Here is a 23,393-nt window from a genome sequence, read left to right as displayed (position 1 = left end):
TTTCTACTTTACACACTAGGCTAAAATAAAATGCGAGAACCTGGCAGCCCTGCCCCCCAGCCTCCTGCACACGTGTAGCCAGAGGCCCCTCCGTCTCTCTTCCTCAGGACCTTCCAGACCCACCACCTCAGATTTAGCAGGTCCAACTGCTGAAAGTCAGTGTGGTTTATTGACAGCAGCCTCTGTCTGTGGGCAGAGGCCATCAGGACCAGGTGGGACACAGCTCCCGGGACAGCCCACCCTAGGGGCCGGCCGTCTACCCAGCTGAACCCAGACCCTAAAGGGGGGAGGGTGGCTGACCTGGTATGGGAGCTCCAGGCAGGAATTCCAGAGCGAGCCGCTTGGATGGGGCAGGATCAGGGTTAGCGGGTGCAGGACCTCTGGAGAAAGGAAAGCAGGAGGGTTGTTTGCAGTATCTCTTCCTGATGCCACCAGAACTTCCAGGCCAGGCACAAAACGGGAAACAAAGGGGGGAACTTGTGGAAAGATCCAAGGAAGCAAAGAAACCCCCAGTGGAAGCGATCTACCTCAATGTAATCTGTGGAGGAGTTTACCTGAAAAGCCTATTTTACACTTTAACAAGTTAGATGACGTAAAGTCTATTTCTTAAAAGATAAAGCACTTATAACCACTTATAAGCACTTATAATACAGTTTATGGTTTACTTCTAATCAGTAAAATGGGAGAATGAATTAAAAAAGGGGGAGAGGAAGGAAAGAAGAAAATTCTTACGGACAATAAAAAGTTTTAAAGTATTTAATGTTAATTAAACTGTACAAAAACCCAGTATTCCGTTAATAATCCAGTCACTGAGACACTGTCTTTTCAAAAATTTGTATTATAAAAGAAATTTGGGACCAGTGAGACAGTATGCCGCTCTGGCCGAAAAAATGATCAGAAAAACGTATAAAAAGGCTGTGAACTCAGTTACGTTATTCGCCATCCGGTTCGGTTCCCCCGGCCAGCCATGGGGTGCCGGGCGCACACAGCGCAGCCCGAGGGGAGCGCAGACCCAGGACGGAATGAGGCCTGGCGCTTTGGGAAAACAGGCCCTTCGACGGTTACACTTTAGGAACAACATTTACAGACCGGATCCTTGCATCTTCCCACCCTTAGGAAAGCGCTAGAGTCATTCACGGGGATACTTGTCCCCGTGACAGGCAGCGACCCTCCACGAGGCCCCCCTCCTCGTAGCGGCTCCCCGGAGCTGGATGACGGGCTGTCCCCGAATCACGCGGAAACTCGGGGCTCACGGCGTGCGTCCTTTTCCCAGGGGACCTGGAACCTGGCGGGGCCGCCTGACACCTGGACGACAGCGTGAACGGGGACCACGGGTGTGGTCCGACGGGAACCAGGGAGCGGCTCGCAGAGCCAGGGCCCCCAGGGGCTCGTGGAGCGGCGGCTCCTCCGCAGATCTGACCCGAGGATCAGGCGCCGGGAGAGCGTAGACGGTCCAACCGAGTGGCCCGCGGTGTCTGAAGCCTCGCCAGCTCCCGCCCGCACCCCCATCGGCCCTCCCCGCAACCCCGGGGCCGCCGCCAGGTGCGGGGTCCGGTAAAGGGTGCTCAGGCAGCACCGCTCTCGGCGCAAAGCCCGGAGGAGGAGAGAGCGGGCGGGGGCTGAGTGAGGCCGAGAGGACGGAACCTCGGGAGAAGACGGAGAGACCCCTGGGAAGGAGGAGGGGAGACCGCTAGGGAGGAGAAGGAGAGACCAGACACCGCCCCCCCAGGGAGGGGGAGAAGACATCCTCGGGAAGGGGAGACCCCCGGGGAGGGGAGACCCGGGAGGGGGATGGGAGACCAGACTCCCGGGGAGGGGGAGAAGGGACCCCCAGGAAGAGGAGACCTTGGGAGGAGAGACCCCGAGGGGAGACCAGACCCCGGGGAGGAGAAGAACTGACACCCACGGGAAGGGGAGACCCCAGGGGAAGGGAGGGGAGGAGAGGGAAGCCCCGAGGGCCGCACTTCAGGCCGGACCCGGGGCCCCGCGCCGAACGCTCACCTAGACGTTCCGGCCGCGCCGCGTCCTGGGCCCGGCTTTTCAGAGGGGAAGACCTTATCCGGCTTATCCGCATCCCTTTCCGGGCGGCGGGGCCGCCCCCGAGGCGGGGCCGAGGACGGGGACGAGGTCGGGCACGGGAAGGGCCAGGAGGCCCGCAGTGCTCTCTCGAACGCCCTCTGAGCCGACGCGGCTCAAAGGCAGTCGCGGCCCCTTTAAGGAGGCGGGGGTGTGGGTTCCGTCCACCCCAGGGCGGCGCGGTGCACGCCGGGAGTCGGAGGCGCCGCGGGGCCTGCATCCCGGCGGCCCCGGGCGGCGCAGTGCACGCCGGGAATTGGAGTCCCGCCGGCCCGGCCTGACCTGTTGCTGCCTCGCTGGGCGGGTGTCCCGGGGGCTGAGGACAGGGACGGGGTTGGCGCGGCCGGACCGGGGCGCCTGCGCAGACGGCCGGGGCCGGCGACAAGCTGGGGAGCGCGGGGAGTATGGTAGGTGGCCCGCGGCTCGCCTTCCTCTCGGCTGCTCCCGGGCATCCGGGGCTGGGGGGCGGCGAGGCGCTGCTGGGGCCGAGGGTTGGGGTCGGAGGTCGTGGGTCGGGGACTGGCGGTCGGGGCCCAGGGCCGGGCGCGGAGTCCTTAGGCGCGGCGGGGAGCACGCAGGTGGGACCGGACTGGTGACCCAAGTGCGGCGGTGCGGCTTGACGAGACGGAGGCACAGAGCGGGCCGGGGACTCCGAGCACTGCCTCCTCGGGAGCGCGAGCAGCCGGGTGACCCCGGAGGGAGGACGTTCCGGGCTGGCGGGCGTCCTGCCGGGAGATGCGGTGGACCGGATCGCGCCTGAGCCTTGCCGGTGGTTCAGAGCGGCCGGAACGTGGACTTCAGGGTCGAGAATGGCAGGGCTCCCGAGCAGGGTCTCGTGTTCCCCGCCGAGGAGGGCAGAGTCTCCCAGGAGAGAGCGGGAGCCTGGAAGGTCTTTGAGAAAGAGGGGTGTGTGCGAAGCGATCGCCTTTTGTCCGGAGGACAGGACTTGGATGGGAGGGGGTCAGGACTGCGGGTCGGGGAGGCCAGCTAGGAAGCGGCGGTAATAGCTCGGCAAGAAGAGAAGACTTGAACGAAGACTGTCGGTAGGAACAAAGGGCATGAGAGGAGGGAAGGGTGGGGAATTTCACAGAGCTGTTCAGAAAAGGAGGAAAAGGAGAGGAAGGGCTGTGCAGGCCTGGCTGGGGAGTCTGAGCAGACGGTCATGGTATTGACCAAACTAGGGATTGTAGAAGGAAGCGCAGGTTTGTACGGAAAGATGATGCTGTGAGGAGGGGGAGATAGCGGGATCTAGTTGGTTAGAGACGTAGATCTGGAGACCAGGAGAGGGCGGGCTTTCTGGAAACGTACAGTTACTTTGAAACGTCGTGGAAACCATGGTAGTTGAAGGGTTTCAGCGTTCATTCAGTACATTCAGTGGCTTCTGCGTGCAAGCGAGGTGGTGTGCAAGGTGCCGGGGCTTCGACGCTGAGCAAGCAGACGTGGGTTTGGTACTGATGGAGACGATGTCCCAGCAGGAGAGACGGGCACTGAACACGCAGCTACATTATTATAGCTGGGATAAGTGCCAGGGAGAGGCACCGGTTCCAGGCACCCGCAGGGTGGGGTGTGGGGTGTCAGATGCCCAGCCAGTGAAGGCTTGACCGCGGCAGCACGGTGTGAGCTGAGCTGAACTCTCGAGAATGAGTGGGAGTGGGGCAGCCAGATGTGCGCGGCGCACGTGTGGGGTGGGAGGGACAGGAATGGGAAGAGGGCCCCGCGGAGCCCAGAGAGCCAGGGAGCAGCCGCGGCAGGAGGCTGTGATGGGCACTCATCTGGTCACAGGGAGGAATGGCAGCCTTTGTCCTCGTGGTAGTGGGAGGCCGGGGAGAGGCTTTCAGGCCGGAGAGAGATGGTCCAGGAGGAATGTGCCAGGAAGAGGGGAGGCGTGAGAACCAACCTTCTGGGTGGGAAGAGCAGGCAAGAAAGCAGATGGAGAAGCGCCGGTCAGAGGAACGTGAGGGCTCGAGAAGGTCGTCCCAGAAACCAGGAGCGGGCTGTCCGCAGTGCAACTGGGAGGCTCGTGCCAGCCCCGGGGCAGCAGCTGCACTGCCCGGCCGAGTGCGCCGGCCTTGGCCGGTGAGACCACACGCCCCAGCTCTTAAGGGGAAGGAGCTGGGTGGGCAGGAGCCTGACTTGCTGAAGAGGTTGGAGAGGAAGGAGAGTGAAAGGGGGCACTTTGGTGTGACTTCATGCACCACCCCCGCCTGCTGTACCTGAAACGGTCAAGGCGACTGAACTGATGGCACGAACTGGGTCAGTGTGGTTGCCCTGGCAGCCCCTTGTAAGTTGACCCTAAGAGGAGATTTTGTTGTATTCAGTGTCTCTGGAAGGGCATTTTAAGGATAACATTTTCATTTTGTATGTGGTCAGTTTTGGTGCCCAGATCACATGGGTGATGTTTTACAAGGTCACAATTAAAATGTTTGAGACTTTTTCCAGAGGTAGAGAATTTATCTGATGTTTTTCCTGGATTGTACAGATTTTTTTTTTTTTTTTTTTTTTTTTTTTTGCGGTACGCGGGCCTCTCACTGCTGTGGCCTCTCCTGTTGTGGAGCACAGGCTCCGGACGCGCAGGCTCAGCGGCCATGACTCACGGGCCCAGCCACTCCGCGGCATGTGGGATCTTCCCGGACCAGGGCGCGAACCCGCGTCCCCTGCATCGGCAGGCGGACTCGCAACCACTGCGCCACCAGGGAAGCCCATGGGTCCCTTTTCTTACAAATTGCAACTTGAAGCTCTTTGTCCCTTTTGGGCATGAAGCACATATAGTCTCTAGATTTAGCTCTTGGTTGTTGTTCTAATCACCGTAGGGGTAACATTGACTCATTGGAACCTTACTGACCATCCCGTCCCCGTTCATCCTGGCCGGAGACCTGCTCTGGGCTCGGCTTGGACCCACGGCTGCGGTTGCTCATGCAGAACCGTCCCCTTTGTGCCACTTCGCGGTTCCAGGGGGTAGGATCTGTCTTGGGATAGACAGGTCCTACCACCTGGAATAGATTGATCATCTGCACTTCCCCCACTTTGTAACTCACGCGGTGACAGTCCAGAGCGCTCTGGGTGGCCTGGGGCCACGTGCTCCTCCTGCCTCCCTCCTCCTAGGCTTCCCGGAAAGCGCGCCCCGTTATACTGTCGTGTAGCCGCTTGGTCGCGGTTTAGGAGGGGCTGCGGGCGGCTGCTGTCAGGAGAGGGACCTCGAGATGGGACCTCGTCCTGTCCTCCAGGTGCTGGGCAGCGTCTCCTTGGCGGGGATCTGCCGACTGAGTGGTTGTCACCTGAGCAACCGTTGCTCTGTTGGCTCATCTTGGAGAGTCTCAGGGTGCTAAGGTGGATTCTTCTGAGGTGGAATCACGTAACATAAAGTTAACTGTTTCGAAGTGTACAGTCCAGTGGTGCGTAGGACCTTCACCGCGTTGTGCTACCGCTGCCTGTGTCTAGTTCCAGAACACTTTCATCCCCCGAAGGAAGGCCCACACCTGTCAGCAGTCCCTCCCACGCCTCCCTCCCCCAGCCCCTGGCCACACCGCCCGCCCTCCATCTCAGGACTTGCCTGTGCTGCACGTTTCACGTGAATGGAACCTCACAGCGTGTGACCGTTTGTGTCCGACTTCCTTTGCTCAGCATAATGTTTTTGAGGCCCACCCACATCGTAGCATATATCAGTACTCCATGATTTTTTGTGGCTGAATTTCATTGTATGTATGTACCGCATTCTGCCTTTACAAGCCTGACGAATGTTAAAATCTAGCATTGATCGCAGTTTCCATAGTGAACATGTCATGGGTCTTCTGAACGGTGCACCATTTTGGGGTCGAACACCTGTCACTGTCTTAAGGTGTCTGAGGTAAGCCTTGGCTTTGCCCACCTCCCTTGGGGAAGCCATCGGTGTCATCAAAGATGCCAGCATTGTCTTTTGTCAGTTTACTGTCAAAGCCTTTGGCATCTGACCGCACTGAGCAAAATTTAATCTTCCCAGAGAACAGAACCTTGAACTCTTTGGTTTTTCTCAAAGGCTCAGTTTCAGGAAATAAGTTAGAGAATATGCACTCTACGTGTGCCCCTGGAACCCAGACTGTAGGCTGCAGTCACTGGGTAGCCGCGGGTTTGTAAATGCAGCCGCGTGGAGCACAGTTCACCCACCTGTCTGCGCGGTGCTCTCACTGCGGCAGAGACCAGCACCTCCTGACCTAGCTCCGGGGTTCTTAGCCCGAGTTCCACCTTCCCCCAGCCTCTGAGAAGCCAGGATGGTCCTAAAAGGTCCATGAAAACCCTGAATTTCTGTGCCAAACCATATGCCCACGTGTGTACCGCATACGTTTTCCAGGAGAAAGGATCCATGCTGTCATCAGATTCCAGAAGGGACCCAGGACCCCAAATGATCAACAGTCATTGTTCTAAGTAGCCAAAATATTAATTCCCTGGGTTACTCTAGATCAGTGTTTCTTAAACTTCTAAGTCCCAGGCCCCCTATACACTTTAAAAAATTATTGGGATTGTAGCCATTGGTATTTACCATATTAGAAATTAAAATGGAAAGTTTTAAAATATCTGTGTTTAAAAATAACAATAGTAAACCCGTTATATATTCACATTACATTTGTGCAAACATCTTTAATCAAAGTTAGGTTCTCCAGTCTTCTGTGTTCAGTCTGTTGTGATGTCGCCAGTCAGGCAGCCTCTGGAAGCCTCTGCTGTACCCCAGTGAGAGTGAGAAAGTGGGTAACGGCTGGAGGCACTTGGAGATACTTCTGTGACCGCGGAACCCCTGACAGGTCTTAGGCCCCCGGTGTCCCCAGCCACACTTGGAGAGCAGTGTGTGTGGACTGCAGTGGCGTAACTTCTGCTCAGTTGTCCCTGCTCTTCTGGCACCAGCAGGCACTGAGGGAGGCCTTAGCAAAAAGCGTTGCAAGCTTGCTCTGCTGTTCACTGGTGGCATTTGGTGAGGAGCTGGTCTGGTACAAAGGGGACATTTCATGTCTCCAATTCCTTCCAGTCTCAGCGCCAGGAGGGGCTGGGCCACTTTTGGGCCACTGGTGGGTCTTTAAATCTTATGAAAACAGATTTTCCTAACTAATCCTCTTTTCTTCTTTACGTTGGCAACTGAGAAGCTCAGAGCCTAATTTTCAGCTCACTTTCAACTCATATATATGGTGTGCGTGTCTGGGTCTTATCTCTGGCTTTCTTATTTTCCTTATTTCCTCTTCTTGATTTCCTTATCTACAGTTTGTTTTCCAGTTACATATTTCTGTAAATTATAATTTATTCTGTGTGCTTCTATAAACTCATCTTTTTTTTGAACAAGACTGGGTATAAATCATTTTAAGTAAAACTTTTCCCCTTATCATATTATTGTGTAAAGTGTCTTTTAAAGTATTAGCACCCAGTAGACTACAGAGTCTGTTTTGATTTACAGAAATTAATGAATGACTGTCATTTCTGCTGTTGTTTTCATCAGGCTACCTTAGATAAATAAAACCTTAACCATCCGATACCTGGAAACATGAAAATGCTATTCGGTTTCATTATATGCTACATATAGTACTGTTACATGGCAGTTTTGTTATTTACTACCTACCGACAGCCTCTGCCCTGTCTTTCCATCTTATTTCTGTCTCATGTACACAGGCGTTCTCATTATTCGTATCATCTTCATTTAACCATAACAGGCTTTTTGCGCCTGCTTCTGGAACTTGTATAAGTTATTTTTCACACAATTCTTTGTTATGTGTGTTTGTTTTCATCAGTGTTCTGCTAATTTTAAACGGAGAAAAACTTAAAATAATGATGTTTCCAACCATGAGGTCCTCCTCCTGGCCATTAGGGCCTGAAATTAATTGAAGCCAAGGAGGACCCACAGGTGGGCTGTGGTGATGTGGTCAGGCCTCGGGTTAGCCACATTTCATCAGAGGGTACATATGTGTTATAAAGAGGGATTTCACTGAGACTTAGAAAAAAATTAACATCCTACTTCTTGCAAAGTGAACCAGATCGAGATCAAAATGTATTTTGTATAAAACATTGATTCTTCTAATTCGGGGGAGATGAGACTTTGTATATTTGTTACTGTGTAGATGCTGTCGTTTGCATTTTCAGAAGGCTGTGCAGTCTTTTTAACTGATGAAAAACAAGGCTTTGTCTTCCTGTAATTCTGAAGTGAAGTCCGGTCACCCAAGGAAAAGTTAAGTCCAGTTACAATATAGGAGTTAGTGATAGAGCTGAAACAGCTCTCTGGACTGGCCTCATTGGCTTTCCTGATTCTTTTGCTTCCCACAGCATAAGCTTAAATCATCTCAGAAGGACGAGGTCCTCCAGCTCACGGCACTCAGGCTGGTGAGAGAACTGCCATCCGGCGCTCAGCCCAAAGTGAGTGGAAACTGGACGCGCCACAGACAGCTTCTTCCAGAACCCGGCCTCGTTCCACAAGGACTCCATGCGAACCTCCATGGACAGGAAGACGCTGGAGCCGCTGTATAACTGGTACAAAGGTAGGGGCGCAGTGGCGAGTGCGTGCGTCTCCAGGGAGCAGGGTGGCTGTGCTGGAGTCTCCGTGCTGCGTCCCAGGGCCCCCGACGTGCATTCCCTTCCCGTGCGGATGTTCAGCTGCACAAAAGTCTGAGGACTGATGAGCAGCGAGCCCTCCTGCACGTGGCCTGGGCGGAGGCTCGTGTGCCCACGGTAGGCTGCGCACGGTCACTGCTCGGAGGCTTGGTGTCCAGGCCAGGTGGCTACACTCGTTAAGACAGTACTTCTCCCCAGCGCTTGCACGTAGGCAGGAATACGTGGTGAGAAGGCCATTCCAGAACGATACCGACTCGTAAGAGTAATTCTGACGCGAGGGTACAGGTATCCTGCCCTTAACACTGTGTGCTGGTGTTGGAGCCCTGGAACAGCTCCAGCTGCAGAAGCTTCTGGAAAAACTCTTGGCAAAAAAACCTGTGTGTTGTCAGCTGGGGACAGTTGTTATTTTCATTGAAATTGGCACTTAGAATGGAGCTTTCCCTATCAAAATGCAGTCATGCGGCAAAAATAAGTCTGCGTGATGAGTCTGTGCAGATCCAGGCTGCTCAGCAGGCTCTAGATTCCACATCAAATGTCAGGTCTGTGCTGTAATGGGAGAGGCGGCAACGATTCAAGGGCTGATTTTTTTTTTTCTCGCAGTTTCTAAGGTTAATCTTATCTTTCCAAAACTAAAAAATAAAATCCCTCATTTAAACAAGTATTAACACAAACAGAGTAACTCCCTTGGCTTTAAGTTCTTGTTTATTTATTATTTTCATTTTTCACTTTTGAAAATACTGTGTATAATCTGTCTATCTAGATCCAAAAAATCAATTGAAAATTGCATTCCATTAAAAAAAAAAATCTTGGTTCAGAAACATGTTCTGTGGTTTAAAAAACAGATTTGTACTTGTTGTAGTTCTCCAAAAATGAACATTGTTTTCAGTGTGCTTTAAATTTTTTTGGCTAAGTTAATTACTGAGCTAATTTTGTAAGTCATATGCTATGCAGATTCTAAAAGTTATTCAGATATGTGCAGCTGCCTTTGGAAAAATATTTTTATGTGAAAATTATCTTTAGTCTTTAAGCTTCATCCCTTATCATTTAATTTTATTCATGCAATTCTAGTCATTTAAAGTAGACATATGGTACAGTCATTTTGGCCCCTAAACATAGATGTATAGTTCAAAGCCAATTGACAAATAGAACAACTGTTGTTACACAATGTATACAAATGAATGAGTGCTTCCAGACTACTTTAAAGCATTCTAAATTATTATATATGAAGTTTATCAGGACGGTTATTAGGTGAGGGCATCGTAGACCCATTTTTCTGTTATCCTGAAGGTCTGTTGTGTTAGGAGCGCAGGCTTGAGTCAGGAGGTGTATGGGACCCTCTGTCCTATGAGCCCACGGCGGCAGGTTCTCACGGACACAGGAGCATAGAGTTGGAAGGGTCTGTGTGATTTTGCTCATTTAAGGTAGGTCAGCAGTTCTTCTTTGGTAACAACATATGTATATATAAACGTGGCGTTGAGCACTTAAGAGTTCGATCTCGTGTGATGGAAGAAGAGTTTGTTGCACTTAACCTTCCTTTGCGGGAAGGTGCCGCGGGCCTGCTTCTCCCACCTTCTACGGCAGCAGGTGGGCTGTCATTGTGATGCCGGTCAGGAGACACAGGCTGAGGTCACAGGGCCTCGCTTGGTGAGGCCTTGCTGATTCTTTTAATGGATTTCACGGTTTGATTTCCCATGGAGAAATGCTAAGTTCCTTAATTTTATGTCTAAACTAGAAATTGCTGGGGGGGCGGGGGGAGCCTGAATTTCTAAGCTGTTAAACGTGGATGCATAAACTAAATAACTGAAGAATGAGTATTGTGCAGTAGTATTAGCATTGTAGCAAATGAAATCACTTTTAAAAGAAAAAATCTTTCTTTTGCTTTGACAAGGTGGTGATAAAAACTTAAAATATTTTGAATGCTTTACAGTGTTTTTCATCGCAGTTTGCCTTTGGGCAAGGTAAAATTCTGTAAACTTGAAATTTTATTTTATTTTAGGGAGATTAATTAATTTTTTCTTAATGATGAAGTCTTCAAAGAAGTTTCAATGATTCCCCCCCCCCCCCCGCCAAAAACCCAGGAACCTAGGTTTTAAAAATAAAGAGTATTTTCTGGATAAATCATTATTTATTGCTATTTCTTTCACATATGGTAGAAAATTGCAGTGCATTGATTGATGTATTTGAAACACACTTGCCAAAACTATGTAGTAGAGGTATGATTCTTACCACCCATTTTAGTAATGCTTTTCAAAATATCCAAATTTTTAACTTCTTTTCCCCTTAACTTTAACTACAGATCCACAAGATGAAAATAAAATTGGAATTGATGGAATTCAGAAGTTTTGTGAGGATTTAAGCCTAGATTTAAGCCTAGTATCACCATTTTGGGTATAGCGTGGAAATTCAGGGCCGCGACTCTATGTGAATTTAGCAGAAAGAATTTGTAGATGGCATGACAGAGCTTGGGTAAGTAAATTGGTCTCAGTTTAAACTTTTTCAGAAAGGAAAGCTCTTTCAACATTAATTATGTTTCAGCAACCTGTAAACTTCATATCAAGTTATGTCCCTTGAATAGTTCACAAATTTCTTATGCATTTGTACTATTAAACCTTTGCTTTCCTTTTAACTTCCAGTTAAAGTTTTGTTCAGTGTTTTATTCAGATTAATTTCTTTTGTAACACTTTCTCCTTTTAATTTTTTTCCTTCCAGTTTTGAATTGACAGTAAACATCCAGGTGTTTTTGCTGGTTTGTTTTCAGCCATTTAACTTATCTCATAATACTGTGCGCTCCATGTATAATCTGTTGTCTTGCTGTATCAAGCGTTAATAAAATGTCATTCTGTCTCTTTGCTTGTAACACCTCCCTGTTCTACCTACAGGGTTGGGATAAAGCTTCATCCATACCGTAATGTGTTTCTGACTTGCTGGATGAGTCGGAGAGGTAAAATGGAAGTACATAAACTTCTTCTAATCACTGAGCTTATTACTGTTTCAGGAGGTGTGTAAAAGCTGACTTGCTGCTACTGTGATAGCTCAGTGTTGACAACCTAAACTCACTTATTTTTAGCTCCGGAAGGAGCTCAAAAGCCTTAGGTAAACATGTTCTGAGGCTGTGCTGACAGCGTGCTTGTTTTCACTAAACCCATGTGTCTGTTGTGATGTTAAACTCTATGAGACTTTATTTCTAATATCTTACCACGTTCCTGGTATTGAATAAAACCAACCAAACAAAAGGTATCATTGTAACAATTTGTAACAGCATATGTGTTCCGCGTTCTTTTCACCTAGGAAAGCCTAGATGAGTTACCAGTAGTTTTATAATAGGAAAGACCTCTTAAAGAAGCGTTCCGTTGGCATTGGACTACAGGTTGTCCCGCCTGTTAAAGTCTCCCCAAAATGGGACATTTTGGAAACAAGTGCTTCTTATAGAGACAGTTGATGGCATTTCTTAGACGTTGTCTAGAAATATGCTGTACAAGTAAAAATTTTTTTTTTTTTGGCAGTAAGCGGGCCTCTCACTGCTGTGACCTCTCCCGTCGCGGAGCACAGGCTCCGGACGCGCAGGCTCAGCGGCCATGGCTCACGGGCCCAGCCGCTCCGCGGCATGTGGGATCCTCCTGGACCAGGGCACAAACCCGCATCCCCTGCATCGGCAGGCGGGCTCTCAACCACTGCGCCACCAGGGAAGCCCACAAGTAAAATTTTTAAATTCCTATTATCCTATAAAGTATCATAACTTAAAAAGTATATTTTAAAGATTTTGAGAGTGAATCTTCCCAAAATGATTTAGATAATCTCACGCCCTCTTATCTGGAGTATACAGAACATAACTTTAGCTTACAAGTTAATGATGGTTGGTGGACTGCTCTCTCTCTACACCTCAAGGAGCAGTTAAAGGTGAAACTATTTTTCAAAATATTAACCAAAAGTATTATGAATGTATTAGTGAACTATATTGTGGAGATAACCCTGTTTTTAGAGATGTGAAGGACTTTGCTTCTAGTCTAAGTAGCACTAACCTCTAGAAACACTTTGGCTTTCGTGTCTGCTCTGCTGTGATTTCTTCACATGTTTTCCTGCCTGCTAACTCCTGACTGGTTAGAACACCTGCCTTTAACAGTTAATTCTACATCCTTTCTTGGGGGCTGCAGGATTCTTAGGTAAACTGAATGAACTTTATGAAATACCTTGACATCTTTTTAAAGACAGAACGCTGTCTGTGTGGCTCTTCTCTCTTGTATTCCGTGGGTCTTTTTATCTGTCTTTAACCCAACACCACATATTCTTAATTGCTGTAGCCTTAGAGTAAGTCTTGAAATGAATTAGTGAAGTCTTACTACTCTGTTCATCTACTGCAAGATTGTTAGTCAGCTTTTATTATTTCAATGGGGGAAAAAAGAGCCTTGTCAACAAATGATGCCAAAACAACTGGGTAAAGGTGGAAAAATTTAACCTCGGTCCCTCTTCCATATCATATATAAAAATTAATTGGGGCTAGATTGTAGACCTGTACAAGATACTGACAACCATAAAGTTTTAGACGAAACATTAAGAGACTATCTTTGTAACCTTGGGCTAAGCAACACTTTTTCAGGGAAGACATAAAATGCACTAGTCATAAGGAAAAAATTGATAAACCGGACTCCATCAAAGTTAAAAACTTCTGCTTATCAAAAGATGCTTTTAGGAAAATGAAAAGGGTAAAACAGTGGGAAAATATTTGTTCGCTCTTTGTATATGTTATAATGACTATAAAAACAGTAGGAGAATTATAATTTATAAATAATTCCTAAATAAGAGAGCAAGGAGTAAAGTTATTTTAAAATTCAATCCAAAAGAATCCAAGAAAAAAAAAGCACACAAGGAAAATTAGTTTATGGCAGGACAAACAGCACATGATAAAATGGAGGATTTAAGCCTAAAAACGTCAGCATTTACATAATTATATTAAGTGTAAGTGACTTAAATGTTAGATGGATTGTTTAAAATCAACTACCATGGGGCTTCCCTGGTGGTGCAGTGGATAAGAATCCGCCTGCCAATGCAGGGGACATGGGTTTGATCCCTGGTCCGGGAAGATCCCACATGCCTCGGAGCAACTAAGCCCGTGCGCCACAACTACTGAGCCTGCGCTCTAGAGCCCGCGAGCCACAACTACTGAAGCCCACGTGCCACAACTACTGAAGCCCACATGCCTAGAGCCCGTGCTCCGCAACAATAGAAGCCACCGCAATGAGAAGCCCGCGCACCGAAACGAATAGTAGCCCCTGCTTGCTGCAACTAGAGAAAGCCCGCACGCAGCAACGAAAACCCAACGCAGCCAAAAATAAATAAATAAAATTAAATTTTTTTTTTTAAAAAGTCAACTACCATGTGTACTGTCTACAGTAGATACAACTAAGACATAAGGGCACAGAACAATTTGAAGGACAGAAGCTGATACATTATGCAAATGTTAACCAAAAAAAGGCTGACGTGGCTGTTAATATTAAAACAAACTTTTAAGCAAATAGTAATTCTAGAGATAATGAAGGGCATATCCTTTTCTTTTTTTTTTTTTTTTTTGAAAAAATAAAAGGTGCTTTATTCAGGAAGCCAGCAACCTGGGAAGATGGTGGACTAGTGTCCTCAGACCATCTCCAAGTTGCTGGTTAGGGAACAAAGATTTTAAAAGGGAGTCTCAGGTGTATACAGGCTGGGAGGGGGGGCTACATGCAGAACAGCACAGTCAGCTCCAATAATCATCTTAGACTGGTCCTGCAATGGTCTGGTCAGCATCATCTCCATGGTTTTATGCACATTAATCTGCTATTCCAGGGTGCGTCTGCTTCCACCTTCTTCAGGCCCTGGAATTCTGTGTTCCTGGTCATTTTCAGCTGTGGATGCACATCCCCTGAGTTCTCAGTTCCCCCAACTCCAGCCCAAGGCAGGCAGAGCAGGATGGTATTTAGCAACGGGTATCACATTTCCAGAAGACCTCACATCATGTCTCAACTAGAGACATTTTGACAAAGAGGAACCAACCAGTATATACATGGAGGAGACAACAAGGAGGGGAAAGTTATGTGTTAATGAATTAAAGAGCAGAGGAAAGGGGAAAGGAAGGAAGGACAGGAAGGAAGGAAGGGGAGAAGGAAGGAAGGAGGGAAGGAAGCAAGGAGGGAGGGAAAGAAGGAAGGAGGGAGGGATGGAGGAAAGAAGGAGAAGCAGGAGAGGAAGGGAGGGAGGGAGGGGGAATCTGAAGGACATTTCTTAATGATAAAAGTTTTATTTCACCAAGAGGGTAATAGTTTATTTAAAGCAGAAGTTAACACTCTAAAGAGAAAGAGACAAACTACAAGCAAAGTGGGGAATTCTCACATCTTACCAACTGGTAGAATAAGTAGATGAAAAATCAGTAAGGAAATAGAAGATTTGGAAAAGGAGATAGAACTTTGCCCTTGATGTTGAAGAATACATATTCTTTTCAAAAAGACATAGAACATTTATAAACATTGACCATAAACTAGGCCGTAAAGTAAGTTGAACAAATTTCAAAGACTTGAAATGATACAGAGCATGTTTTCTGACCACAATAGAATTAAACGAGGAATATAACAAAAAGATAGATTGAAATAAGTGTGGATATTACACCTCTGAATAACCCTTGGGTTGAGAAAAGTTACAGTGGAAATTAGAAAGTATTTTGAATGATAAAACACTGCATATGAAAACTTGCAGGATTCAGCTTCTTAAATGCATATTTTAGAAAGAAAAGTTGAAAATCAGTAAGGAAAGCATCCATCTTAACAAGTAGAGAAAAGAGCAGGAAGTTAGAGTGTTGACAGAAGGAATTAATTTTTTTAAACAGGCAGTCATTTCATGAAATTTTTTAAAAGTTGTAAGTAGAAAGGATTTGTAAAGCCAAAAGCTTGTTATGTGAACACTTATAAAGTAATGAATAACAAATAACCAATATAGAATGAAAGGGGGACATTACTATAGACCCTACAGATTAAAGGATGAGAGTATTATGAACAACTTTATGTTAGTAAATTTGAAAACCTGAATGAAATAGAGATGTTCTTTTAAAAATGACAACTTACTGAAATGGGCACATGAAGAAATAGTTCCATAACTCTTACAGAGTCTAAACCCATAATTTAAAATCTTTTCAAAGAGAAAACTCTTGGCCAGAATTGGTTCACTGGCACATTCTACCAAGCTTTTAATAAAGAGAATAGCACCAATTTCACACCACCTCTTCCAGAGAATAGTACAGGAAGAAACACTCCGCAATATGTTTTGAGACCAGCACAACCTAGATAATAAGGCCTAGAGAGGACATTTTGAGAATGGAAAATTAGAGGCCACTCCCAGTCAAAAGATGCTTATGATGAACATAAGACCCAAAAATCCTAAACAAATTTTCAGCAAAATAAATTAAGCCCCCAAAACAAATCAACCAAAAAACCAGGCTAATCTGTCATGACAACGTTTGTGTCAGTCCAGGAATGCGAGATTTTTTCAACATTCCAAAGTTGATCGATGTAATTGATCACAGTAACAGAAAAGTGAGGGGGTGGATATTATCTCAGAGCATAACATGGGACTTTTCAAGCTACAGTAATTAAGAGTACATGACATTGGGGGCCAGGTTAGATGAATAGGCCGGTGGAGCAGAATGGAGAGCCCAGAAGCAAATCCGTGTTTACAGGAACACTGATTTATGGGAAAGGTGGCCCTTTGGAGAAGCGGAGAAGGGACAGCGTTTCAGCAGATGGTCCTGGGAGAATGGTCTGGTCGTATGGAAACAAATGCATCTTGATCTCTGCCTCACACCGTACATGAAAGTCAGTTCAGGTGGGTTGTAGATCTCGGCGTGAAAGGCCGAAGGCAGAAACCTTTAGAAAATAATGGAGGAGAATATCCTTATGGCCACGCAGTAGGACAGGTTGTAAAACGCATGAAAAATCACTGTAGAGAAGACTGTAGAGTGCACTATGCTAAAATAAGAACCTCTGGCCAAGAAACAGCATCGAGAAGTGAAGAGGCTTCCACGTGAGGGGTGGGAGCCATGAGATACTCAACTGACAAAGGCCTGTGTCCCTGATACGCAGAGAATTCCCACAGAACAACAAGAAAAAGATAACCTAACTGAGAATGGGCAAGAGACCTGACCAAGGCCTTCACGAAAGATGCATTCCATATGGCCAGTGAAAATACAGGCAGGCGCTCAGCCTCATTCATGGCAGTGTGCACGTTAGAATACACAGCTCACTCTTCCAGGACGGCTCCAGAGCGGCGCTGGTGGGCAGTCAGCGTGGAGAACTGTTTAACAAGACTCATGAAATCATGGGTGGGTGTCTGCCTCAACACATTCACTTGTGTGCCAGGATACATGTCCAGAAACCATTTAACAACATTCTTTGTGACCAGAAAACAAGAAACAGCCCAAACATTTACCGTCAGCAGCGCATAGAAGTTATAAAATATGAATACGGTGGAGTGCTGCGTGACAGTCTCAATTCATTACCTAATTGAAAGTTTTAAAATTTACTTTCTTTCTGCATGAATAATTTCAAAGAAATTCAGTATGAGGGTACGGAGCATTTTGAAACACTTTGGCAATACGGAGCCTAGTACGTTTAGCCTCTATTTTAAATAGATCTGCCGTAGCATGAGGCAGCACAAAAGGTGAAATTTATAGTTTATCCCGTAATTCCTTTACTGAGAAAAAAATCATTGTCTTATTTATTTTTATGCCTATAGACACTTAAATAACATGTTTATAAAAAATCATTCACTAGGGACTTCCCTGGTGGCGCACTGGTTAAGAATCCTCCTGCCAATGCTAGAGGACACGGGTTCGAGCCCTGGTCCAGGAAGATCCCACATGCCATGGAGCAACTAAGCCCGTGCGCCACATCTACCGAGCCTGCGCTCTAGAGCCCGCGAGCCACAACTACTGAAGCCCGCGTGCCTAGAGCCCACGCTCCGCAGCAAGAAAAGCCACCGCAATGAGAAGCCCATGCACCACAGCAAAGATTAGTCCCCACTCACTGCAACTAGAGAAAAGCCCGCATGCAGCAATGAAGACCCAACGCAGCCAAAAATAAATTTATTTTAAAAAATCATTCACTAGAGAATTAGAGCAGTTACTGATTTTGTTTCTTTGCTTCGTGAGACTAACTGAAGGAATATAAAATGGTTGGATACCTGAACGTTTCACATACATTTTATTTTATAAGGTTTTCTGAGGGCTTTTTTAACAAAAATAAAGCAAGATGAGGAATTTTATGGCTGCGAACCCCAAATGGAACAATTGATTTTACAATTTCCAAAGTATATTACATGGTCTGTCCTCTGAAGGGTTAAATATAAATTAAAGAGATTGATACAAGTGTTCCTATAATTCCTAGAAAAAGCATGGACAGCAGTGGAAAGGGGTAATCAAAAAAAAAACCCACAGATGAACCCTTCCTTTCCTTCAGGTTTCTGTGTCTGCTTATATGTGTGTGAAGATGTGCATGTGCTGTATGGTTTTGTGTGTGATGATCCCTTAGCCTGTGCTTAACTGATAGGCTAAAAGAGGAGATAATTAAGGCTCCTTGACTCCGTGTTTTGAGGTAAGAAGCTTAGCATGGTTTTATACTGGCTAGAGTCTGGAATCAGTTGGCTTTGAAAAATCATAATTTTTGAGGAAGTAAAGTTTCATGATTATTAGCTAATTTTTACATTGGCCCAAAGACCCTTTTTTGACAGAAGGAACATCTTTGTGATCTAATTCTAAAGGAAGTATCACAGATAAAAATTTTAAGTAGGAGTACCTTCTAAACATTTTCTTACTCAGGCGGTAGGATTTTTCAGAGGTTATTGGAAAGAATATAGGTGCTGTGAAGATTCCTTTTATGGTCACTGGAGTAGCTTTTATTCTGGATTTCAGCTCTCAAGTTCTGTAGTTTTGAGTTTTGTTGTTGTTATTCTGCAAATGGCCAAGTCCACCAGGACAGCACTCGGCGTGTTTATGTAAGTGATGCTAGGTCTCTGAAAATGCACACTTCTACTTTAGTTGTGTGGTTTGCAAACATACAAATCGGGAACTTTATAAGAAGGGTTTCTAGGACCAAACGAACCTAAAAGTAACTAGATTTAATATCTGCCAAAAAACTTATTTTTCTTTCTTCCCCAGGTTTACCTCCATTTCTCAATGTGGCACTTTTCATCGTTAAGATGCGTCGAGTATAGATTTCCTAAGTGATAAGGATGCAGACTTAGCAGGACGGGACTAATCGTCTAGGCGTAAGTGCCGGGGGCCCCGTAGGTAGGGTCCAGCCAGCCTTCCCTTCTGCCAGCTCCTGCAATTTCCTGACCATTGCTTTCTTTCTGATTAAGACTCCAGGTTATTTCAGGCTGAGAACATCTCATGCACTTTAAACACACAGGGAACAGAGGCATTTTATTTAAAGTTGGCTGCTACTCATAGATTCTTCTGCTCATCCAGTGTTAATGATTGACCCTGGAAAGCTCAGGTCAGAGCTTTAATAGTTTTTTGTCCAGGTGGAACCAAACCAGATTTAGGTAAAAATCTGAAAAGTGATTAGCTGAGTATTTTGCATTTAAAGGAATTTGTCACCTTAAATGTTTACTCATCAGCTTTTCACATTAATCTAACTGGTGTGCACCCGTAAGCATTATTGCAGTATGACTGTTTGGTCACCTGACAGTGATGAGCGCTCGCCGACATGGTTAAATGTTGTCAGCTTTAGGAAGTAACCTTCTCAGCCCCTTGATGTACTTGTGTATCAATCATATAGAAAGAAATCAATACTAACCTTGCAGTGAGCAGAGAATGAGTCTGTATTCCAAGCACGGTGGGTCGGGGAGCATCCTCTACTGCAGCCCTGAAATGGCGTTCGTGTGGCATTAAGACACCATCTTATGATCGAGCCCCACAGCGTCGCGTTCATGTGGCATTAAGACACCATCTTACGATCGAGCCCCACAGCGTCGCGTTCACGTTGCATTAAGACACCATCTTATGATCGAGCCCCACAGCGTCGGTCTGTATAGAAGTTGTGAAATCATCGCTACCTTCCAGCCAAGGAGAAATGAAAACTGAGGATGTTGACTTTGACTAGTGACCAAATAAACATGCTTAATTGTCCTGACTTTAAATTCCAAGTCTTTTTTTTTTAAGCTTGTTGGGTTTTTTTAATAAATTTATTTATTTACTTTTGGCTGCGTTGGGTCTTCATGGCTGCACACGGGCTTTCTCTAGTTGCGGCGAGTGGGGGCTACTCTTCATTGTGGTGCGTGGGCTTCTCATCAGGTGGCTTCTCTTGTTGTGGAGCACGGGCTCCAGGAATGCAGGCTTCAGTAGTTGTGACATGTGGGCTTGGTAGTTGTGGCTCGTGGACTCTAGAGCACAGGCTCAGTAGTTGTGGTGCACGGGCTTAGTTGCTCCAAGGCACGTGGGATCTTCCCGGACCAGGGCTCGTACCCGTGTCCCCTGCATTGGCAGGCAGATTCTTAACCACTGCGCCACCAGGGAAGTCCCAAGAAGTTCCAGGTCTTTATAGTACTTACATGATCGACTTTTGAATCAGATTCTGTTTTAGTTCTTAAGTGGCAAGGCAGGTCTATTTGGAAAGCACTGTGTCCCTTCCTTTCCAAATGAGTTTTTAACTTGTAGTTCATCACTTAGAAAGTGCATTGGGCTATTTTTAAAAAATAAATGATATGTGTTAATAGTATCCAGGTCGGTTCAGCTTTCAAGAAAGCCCAATACATAAGAAAATGAGAGTCTTTGAAATGGTTTAATTAGGGGATACTTACGCACATGTCCAAGTAACATAGTACACAAATCCTTTTTTTTTTTTTTTTTTTTTTGGCTGTGCTGCGTGGCTTGCAGGATCTTAGTTCCCTGACCAGGGATTGAACCTGGGCCACCGCAGTGAAAGTGTCAAGTCCTAACCACTGGACCGCCAGGGAATTCGCAACAAATCCTTTTTAAAAGACATTTCCCCGGAGTTACAAAATTAGATTACACACAACTTCAGGAACACTTCTGAACGCATTAGCCCTCGTGTCACTCCTGGGTAAGGTTGCTGATGGTTATTGAGTAAGTGAGCACCAGCGCGCTGAGAAGTGGTCACTGTGCAGCGGAAAAAGAAACCGGGATTCACTAACTGCTCTTTCCCTTTTCTTGCCGGACTTAGAAATGGCCGTGGCGTATTGGAATTTGATATTCTCCGGAAGGCTTAAGTTTTTAGATCTTTGGAACATCCTTTTGTTGGTAAGTGGCTTCCTGCTTGCCGGGGCCCCGCGGGAGGGCTCAGTGGGTGCGGTGGCCTCCGTACTAACTGAGGGCCTGACCGTGGGCACTGTGGGGCCAGGGCCTCGCGCAGAAGTCACCAAGCAGCAGACCCGCGGCCACGCTCTGCCACCAGCTGAAAGCGGCGCCCAGGGGCTCTGCCCCGGCTGCTCCGAGGCCGCGTCCTCTGGACTGCCCACCAGCGGCCCCCCCCAGCTGTGTTCATGGGCTGGGGCCACCCCGGATGTCCTGTGCATCACTCGGGAGGAGTGGGGGGCTCAGCTGGCCCCGGGGGGGCGGGTCCTTCGGGCCGGGGTCTCGGCTGCGGCTGCGGGGAGCATGCAGGGTGCGGGCCGCCCTGACCTCGGGCGGTGGCTGTGCTGTCCTGCTCAGGCCCCCCTGCGTGCGAGGAGCAGCCCTTCCACCAGGTGGTGGGGTGGGGGCTGTGTGGAAAGCCCTCCTGGAGCAGCCTGGGGAAGGACCCCAGAACGCCACGCGGCAGAGGGACACAGGGCTCACGTGGGACGGCAGGTGCAGAAGAGCACACTGTGCTGGTCACGCGCGTGTTCTGAGGTGTGAGACGAGCTGTCGAGCCGTCTGTGAACCGTGTGCCTGTGACGTGTGCAGACAGGCCCACAGCGGCACCTGCTGCCTTATGAGCTGGGAGCCTCTGGGAGATGAAGGGGAGGCCGGGCCGGGGCCGGGGCTGCCCCTTGAGCTGCGGGCGGGTATCCTGCACGTGTTCGCTGCACCTGAGGTACCGAGGAGCTACCGAGACATTTCCGGAGAAGTGTCCCATACCACTTCAAAGAACTCCCCGGTATTTAGGAAAATAAATGTATCAAAATACGACTTGCCCGCCCTGTTTCTGAATTGGTTTGGGGCTTAGGTGAAGAGATGAAAAGTGCTGCCTCTTGATTTGAAATAAGTTTATAATTTTTGTATTTTTAAAGTTTTATTTTAATTTGTGTTTAAATAAGTCTGCTTTCTACATCTGCACATTGGCATTATGTAGCTCTCAGCGTTTACCCAAAGCGCTATTATTATCTTAACTTTTGACAATATTGTTCCGGTACTTATTCCTTATCAAATTCTGTTCTGAGATAGCCAGGCCAGTAGAACTCCTGAGAGCTAAGTCTGTACGTAAGTCCGGGGGTTTTTTCTCTTGTGTATTAGGAGCATCGCAAAAGATCAATCCCAAGAAACACTTGGAACCTTCTGCTAGATTTTGGAAATATGATTGCAGATGACGTGTCCAGCTATGATGAAGAAGGTACGAGAAGTAGTCGGAACTCAGGCGATGGCCAGAGGCACTGACGCGGGCGCGCACGTCTCTGCCCCCGGACCACGGGTCACTGATGGCAGCGCAGGCCCCGGGGCGGACGGCACCTGCTGACTCCTGGCCCGACCCCGTCCGGGGACGGGGGTGGTGATCATAGTGACTAGTAGTCACTTTATTATGTCTTGTAAATCACACAAAAGAAAATACAGCTTCATATTTAGTTAAAGTCAGGAAGACAGTTGTCCGAGCTAAGCCATTTCAGAGTGGACGTGCAGAGGCCCTGAGGCAGACCTCAAGCAGGACAGTCACTGGGGCCCCGCTGCCCCGCGTGTGGCTGCAGCGGCTGTTCCGTCGCACGGCCGAAGCTCACGGAAGACCGCAGCCTCCATTTGCTCACCTGAGCACGCACGCCTGCTGCGGCCCCCACCCCAAACATTTCAGGACTCGGGGAGCGTTTGCCTGCCTGCTGAGCTGTGGGCGCTGACCCGTTAGGGAAGGATGCCCACCCCCTGGCCCCGCCCACCGTCGGCTCCCTCTGCCCGGCCAGGAGGTGACTGCATATTCCCGGCGGGGTCAAGGGTGGGCGGTCCTCACAGGGCCGGCTCCACACAAGCACACCAGCACTTGCCAACCCTGGTCTGGCTAGAGCAGAAGAGGGTCACTTCAGCCGATTCTTTAAGTGGAGCACAGGCTATAGAAAGTTAAAATCATTTGAGTTCTTGAAATATAAAAGTTGGATTGTGAAAAAATACTTTGAATGTGAAAATACTGCTCTAAGTCGTTGATTTTTTTAAAAAATCTATTTGCTCTCCTTCAGGAGTGTGGCCTGTTCTTATAGATGATTTCGTAGAATGTGCACGGCCAGTGGTCACGGGTGGTTAAGGCAGCCCTCTCTAGGCAGAAAATCGAGATGGATTAAGGTGAAAAGGGAGCTGTCCTGCGGGAGACACTGGCCAGCCATGCCCGTTGCCCATTTTGGAAGTCATCCTGACCAGTCGTGAGACTGGAGACCCTCTCCTGCTGCCTAGAGAAGACACCGCTGACTGTGGACGCCGCATGGAGACCCTCTGAGCTCGCTGCTGGGGCGCCCAGAGACGGGGCCCTGCTGTTGCTGTAAGAGACCTCCGCATGATTTCCGCGTTTACGGAGCAGCTGGGGCCTGTCTGCAGGCTGCAGGGTCAC

At 47.8% G+C, this 23,393-nt stretch overlaps 2 protein-coding genes across 2 annotated transcripts in view; one reads left to right on the top strand and one right to left on the bottom strand.

Annotated features, from left to right (window-relative positions):
• The window catches only part of TMCO3 (transmembrane and coiled-coil domains 3), a 31,122-nt gene extending 29,057 nt beyond the window's left edge, over positions 1-2,065 (bottom strand). Inside the window, exons 1-2 of the mRNA XM_082859447.1 lie at positions 2,002-2,065; positions 301-380 (exon numbers count right to left, since the gene is read on the bottom strand). The gene's annotated coding sequence lies outside the window, so the exon portion shown is untranslated. The remainder of the gene's footprint in view (positions 1-300; positions 381-2,001) is intronic.
• A 3,211-nt stretch (positions 2,066-5,276) lies between these two features.
• On the top strand, positions 5,277-23,129 carry DCUN1D2 (defective in cullin neddylation 1 domain containing 2; the record flags this gene model as incomplete). The annotated part of the gene is given in 11 exon segments (XM_082859272.1): positions 5,277-5,300; positions 8,350-8,392; positions 8,395-8,454; positions 8,457-8,678; positions 10,931-10,998; positions 11,001-11,064; positions 11,067-11,100; positions 11,514-11,575; positions 20,739-20,911; positions 22,106-22,202; positions 23,029-23,129. Coding segments are annotated over 11 exon segments (912 nt in total). The 3' UTR covers positions 23,094-23,129.
• Positions 23,130-23,393: the final 264 nt, after the last annotated feature.

This window comes from Leucopleurus acutus, assembly GCF_964270905.1.
Source record: "Leucopleurus acutus genome assembly, chromosome: 18".
In the NCBI taxonomy this organism is placed as follows: Eukaryota; Metazoa; Chordata; class Mammalia; order Artiodactyla; family Delphinidae; genus Leucopleurus; species Leucopleurus acutus.
This window is presented reverse-complemented; position numbering and strand designations above follow the sequence as displayed.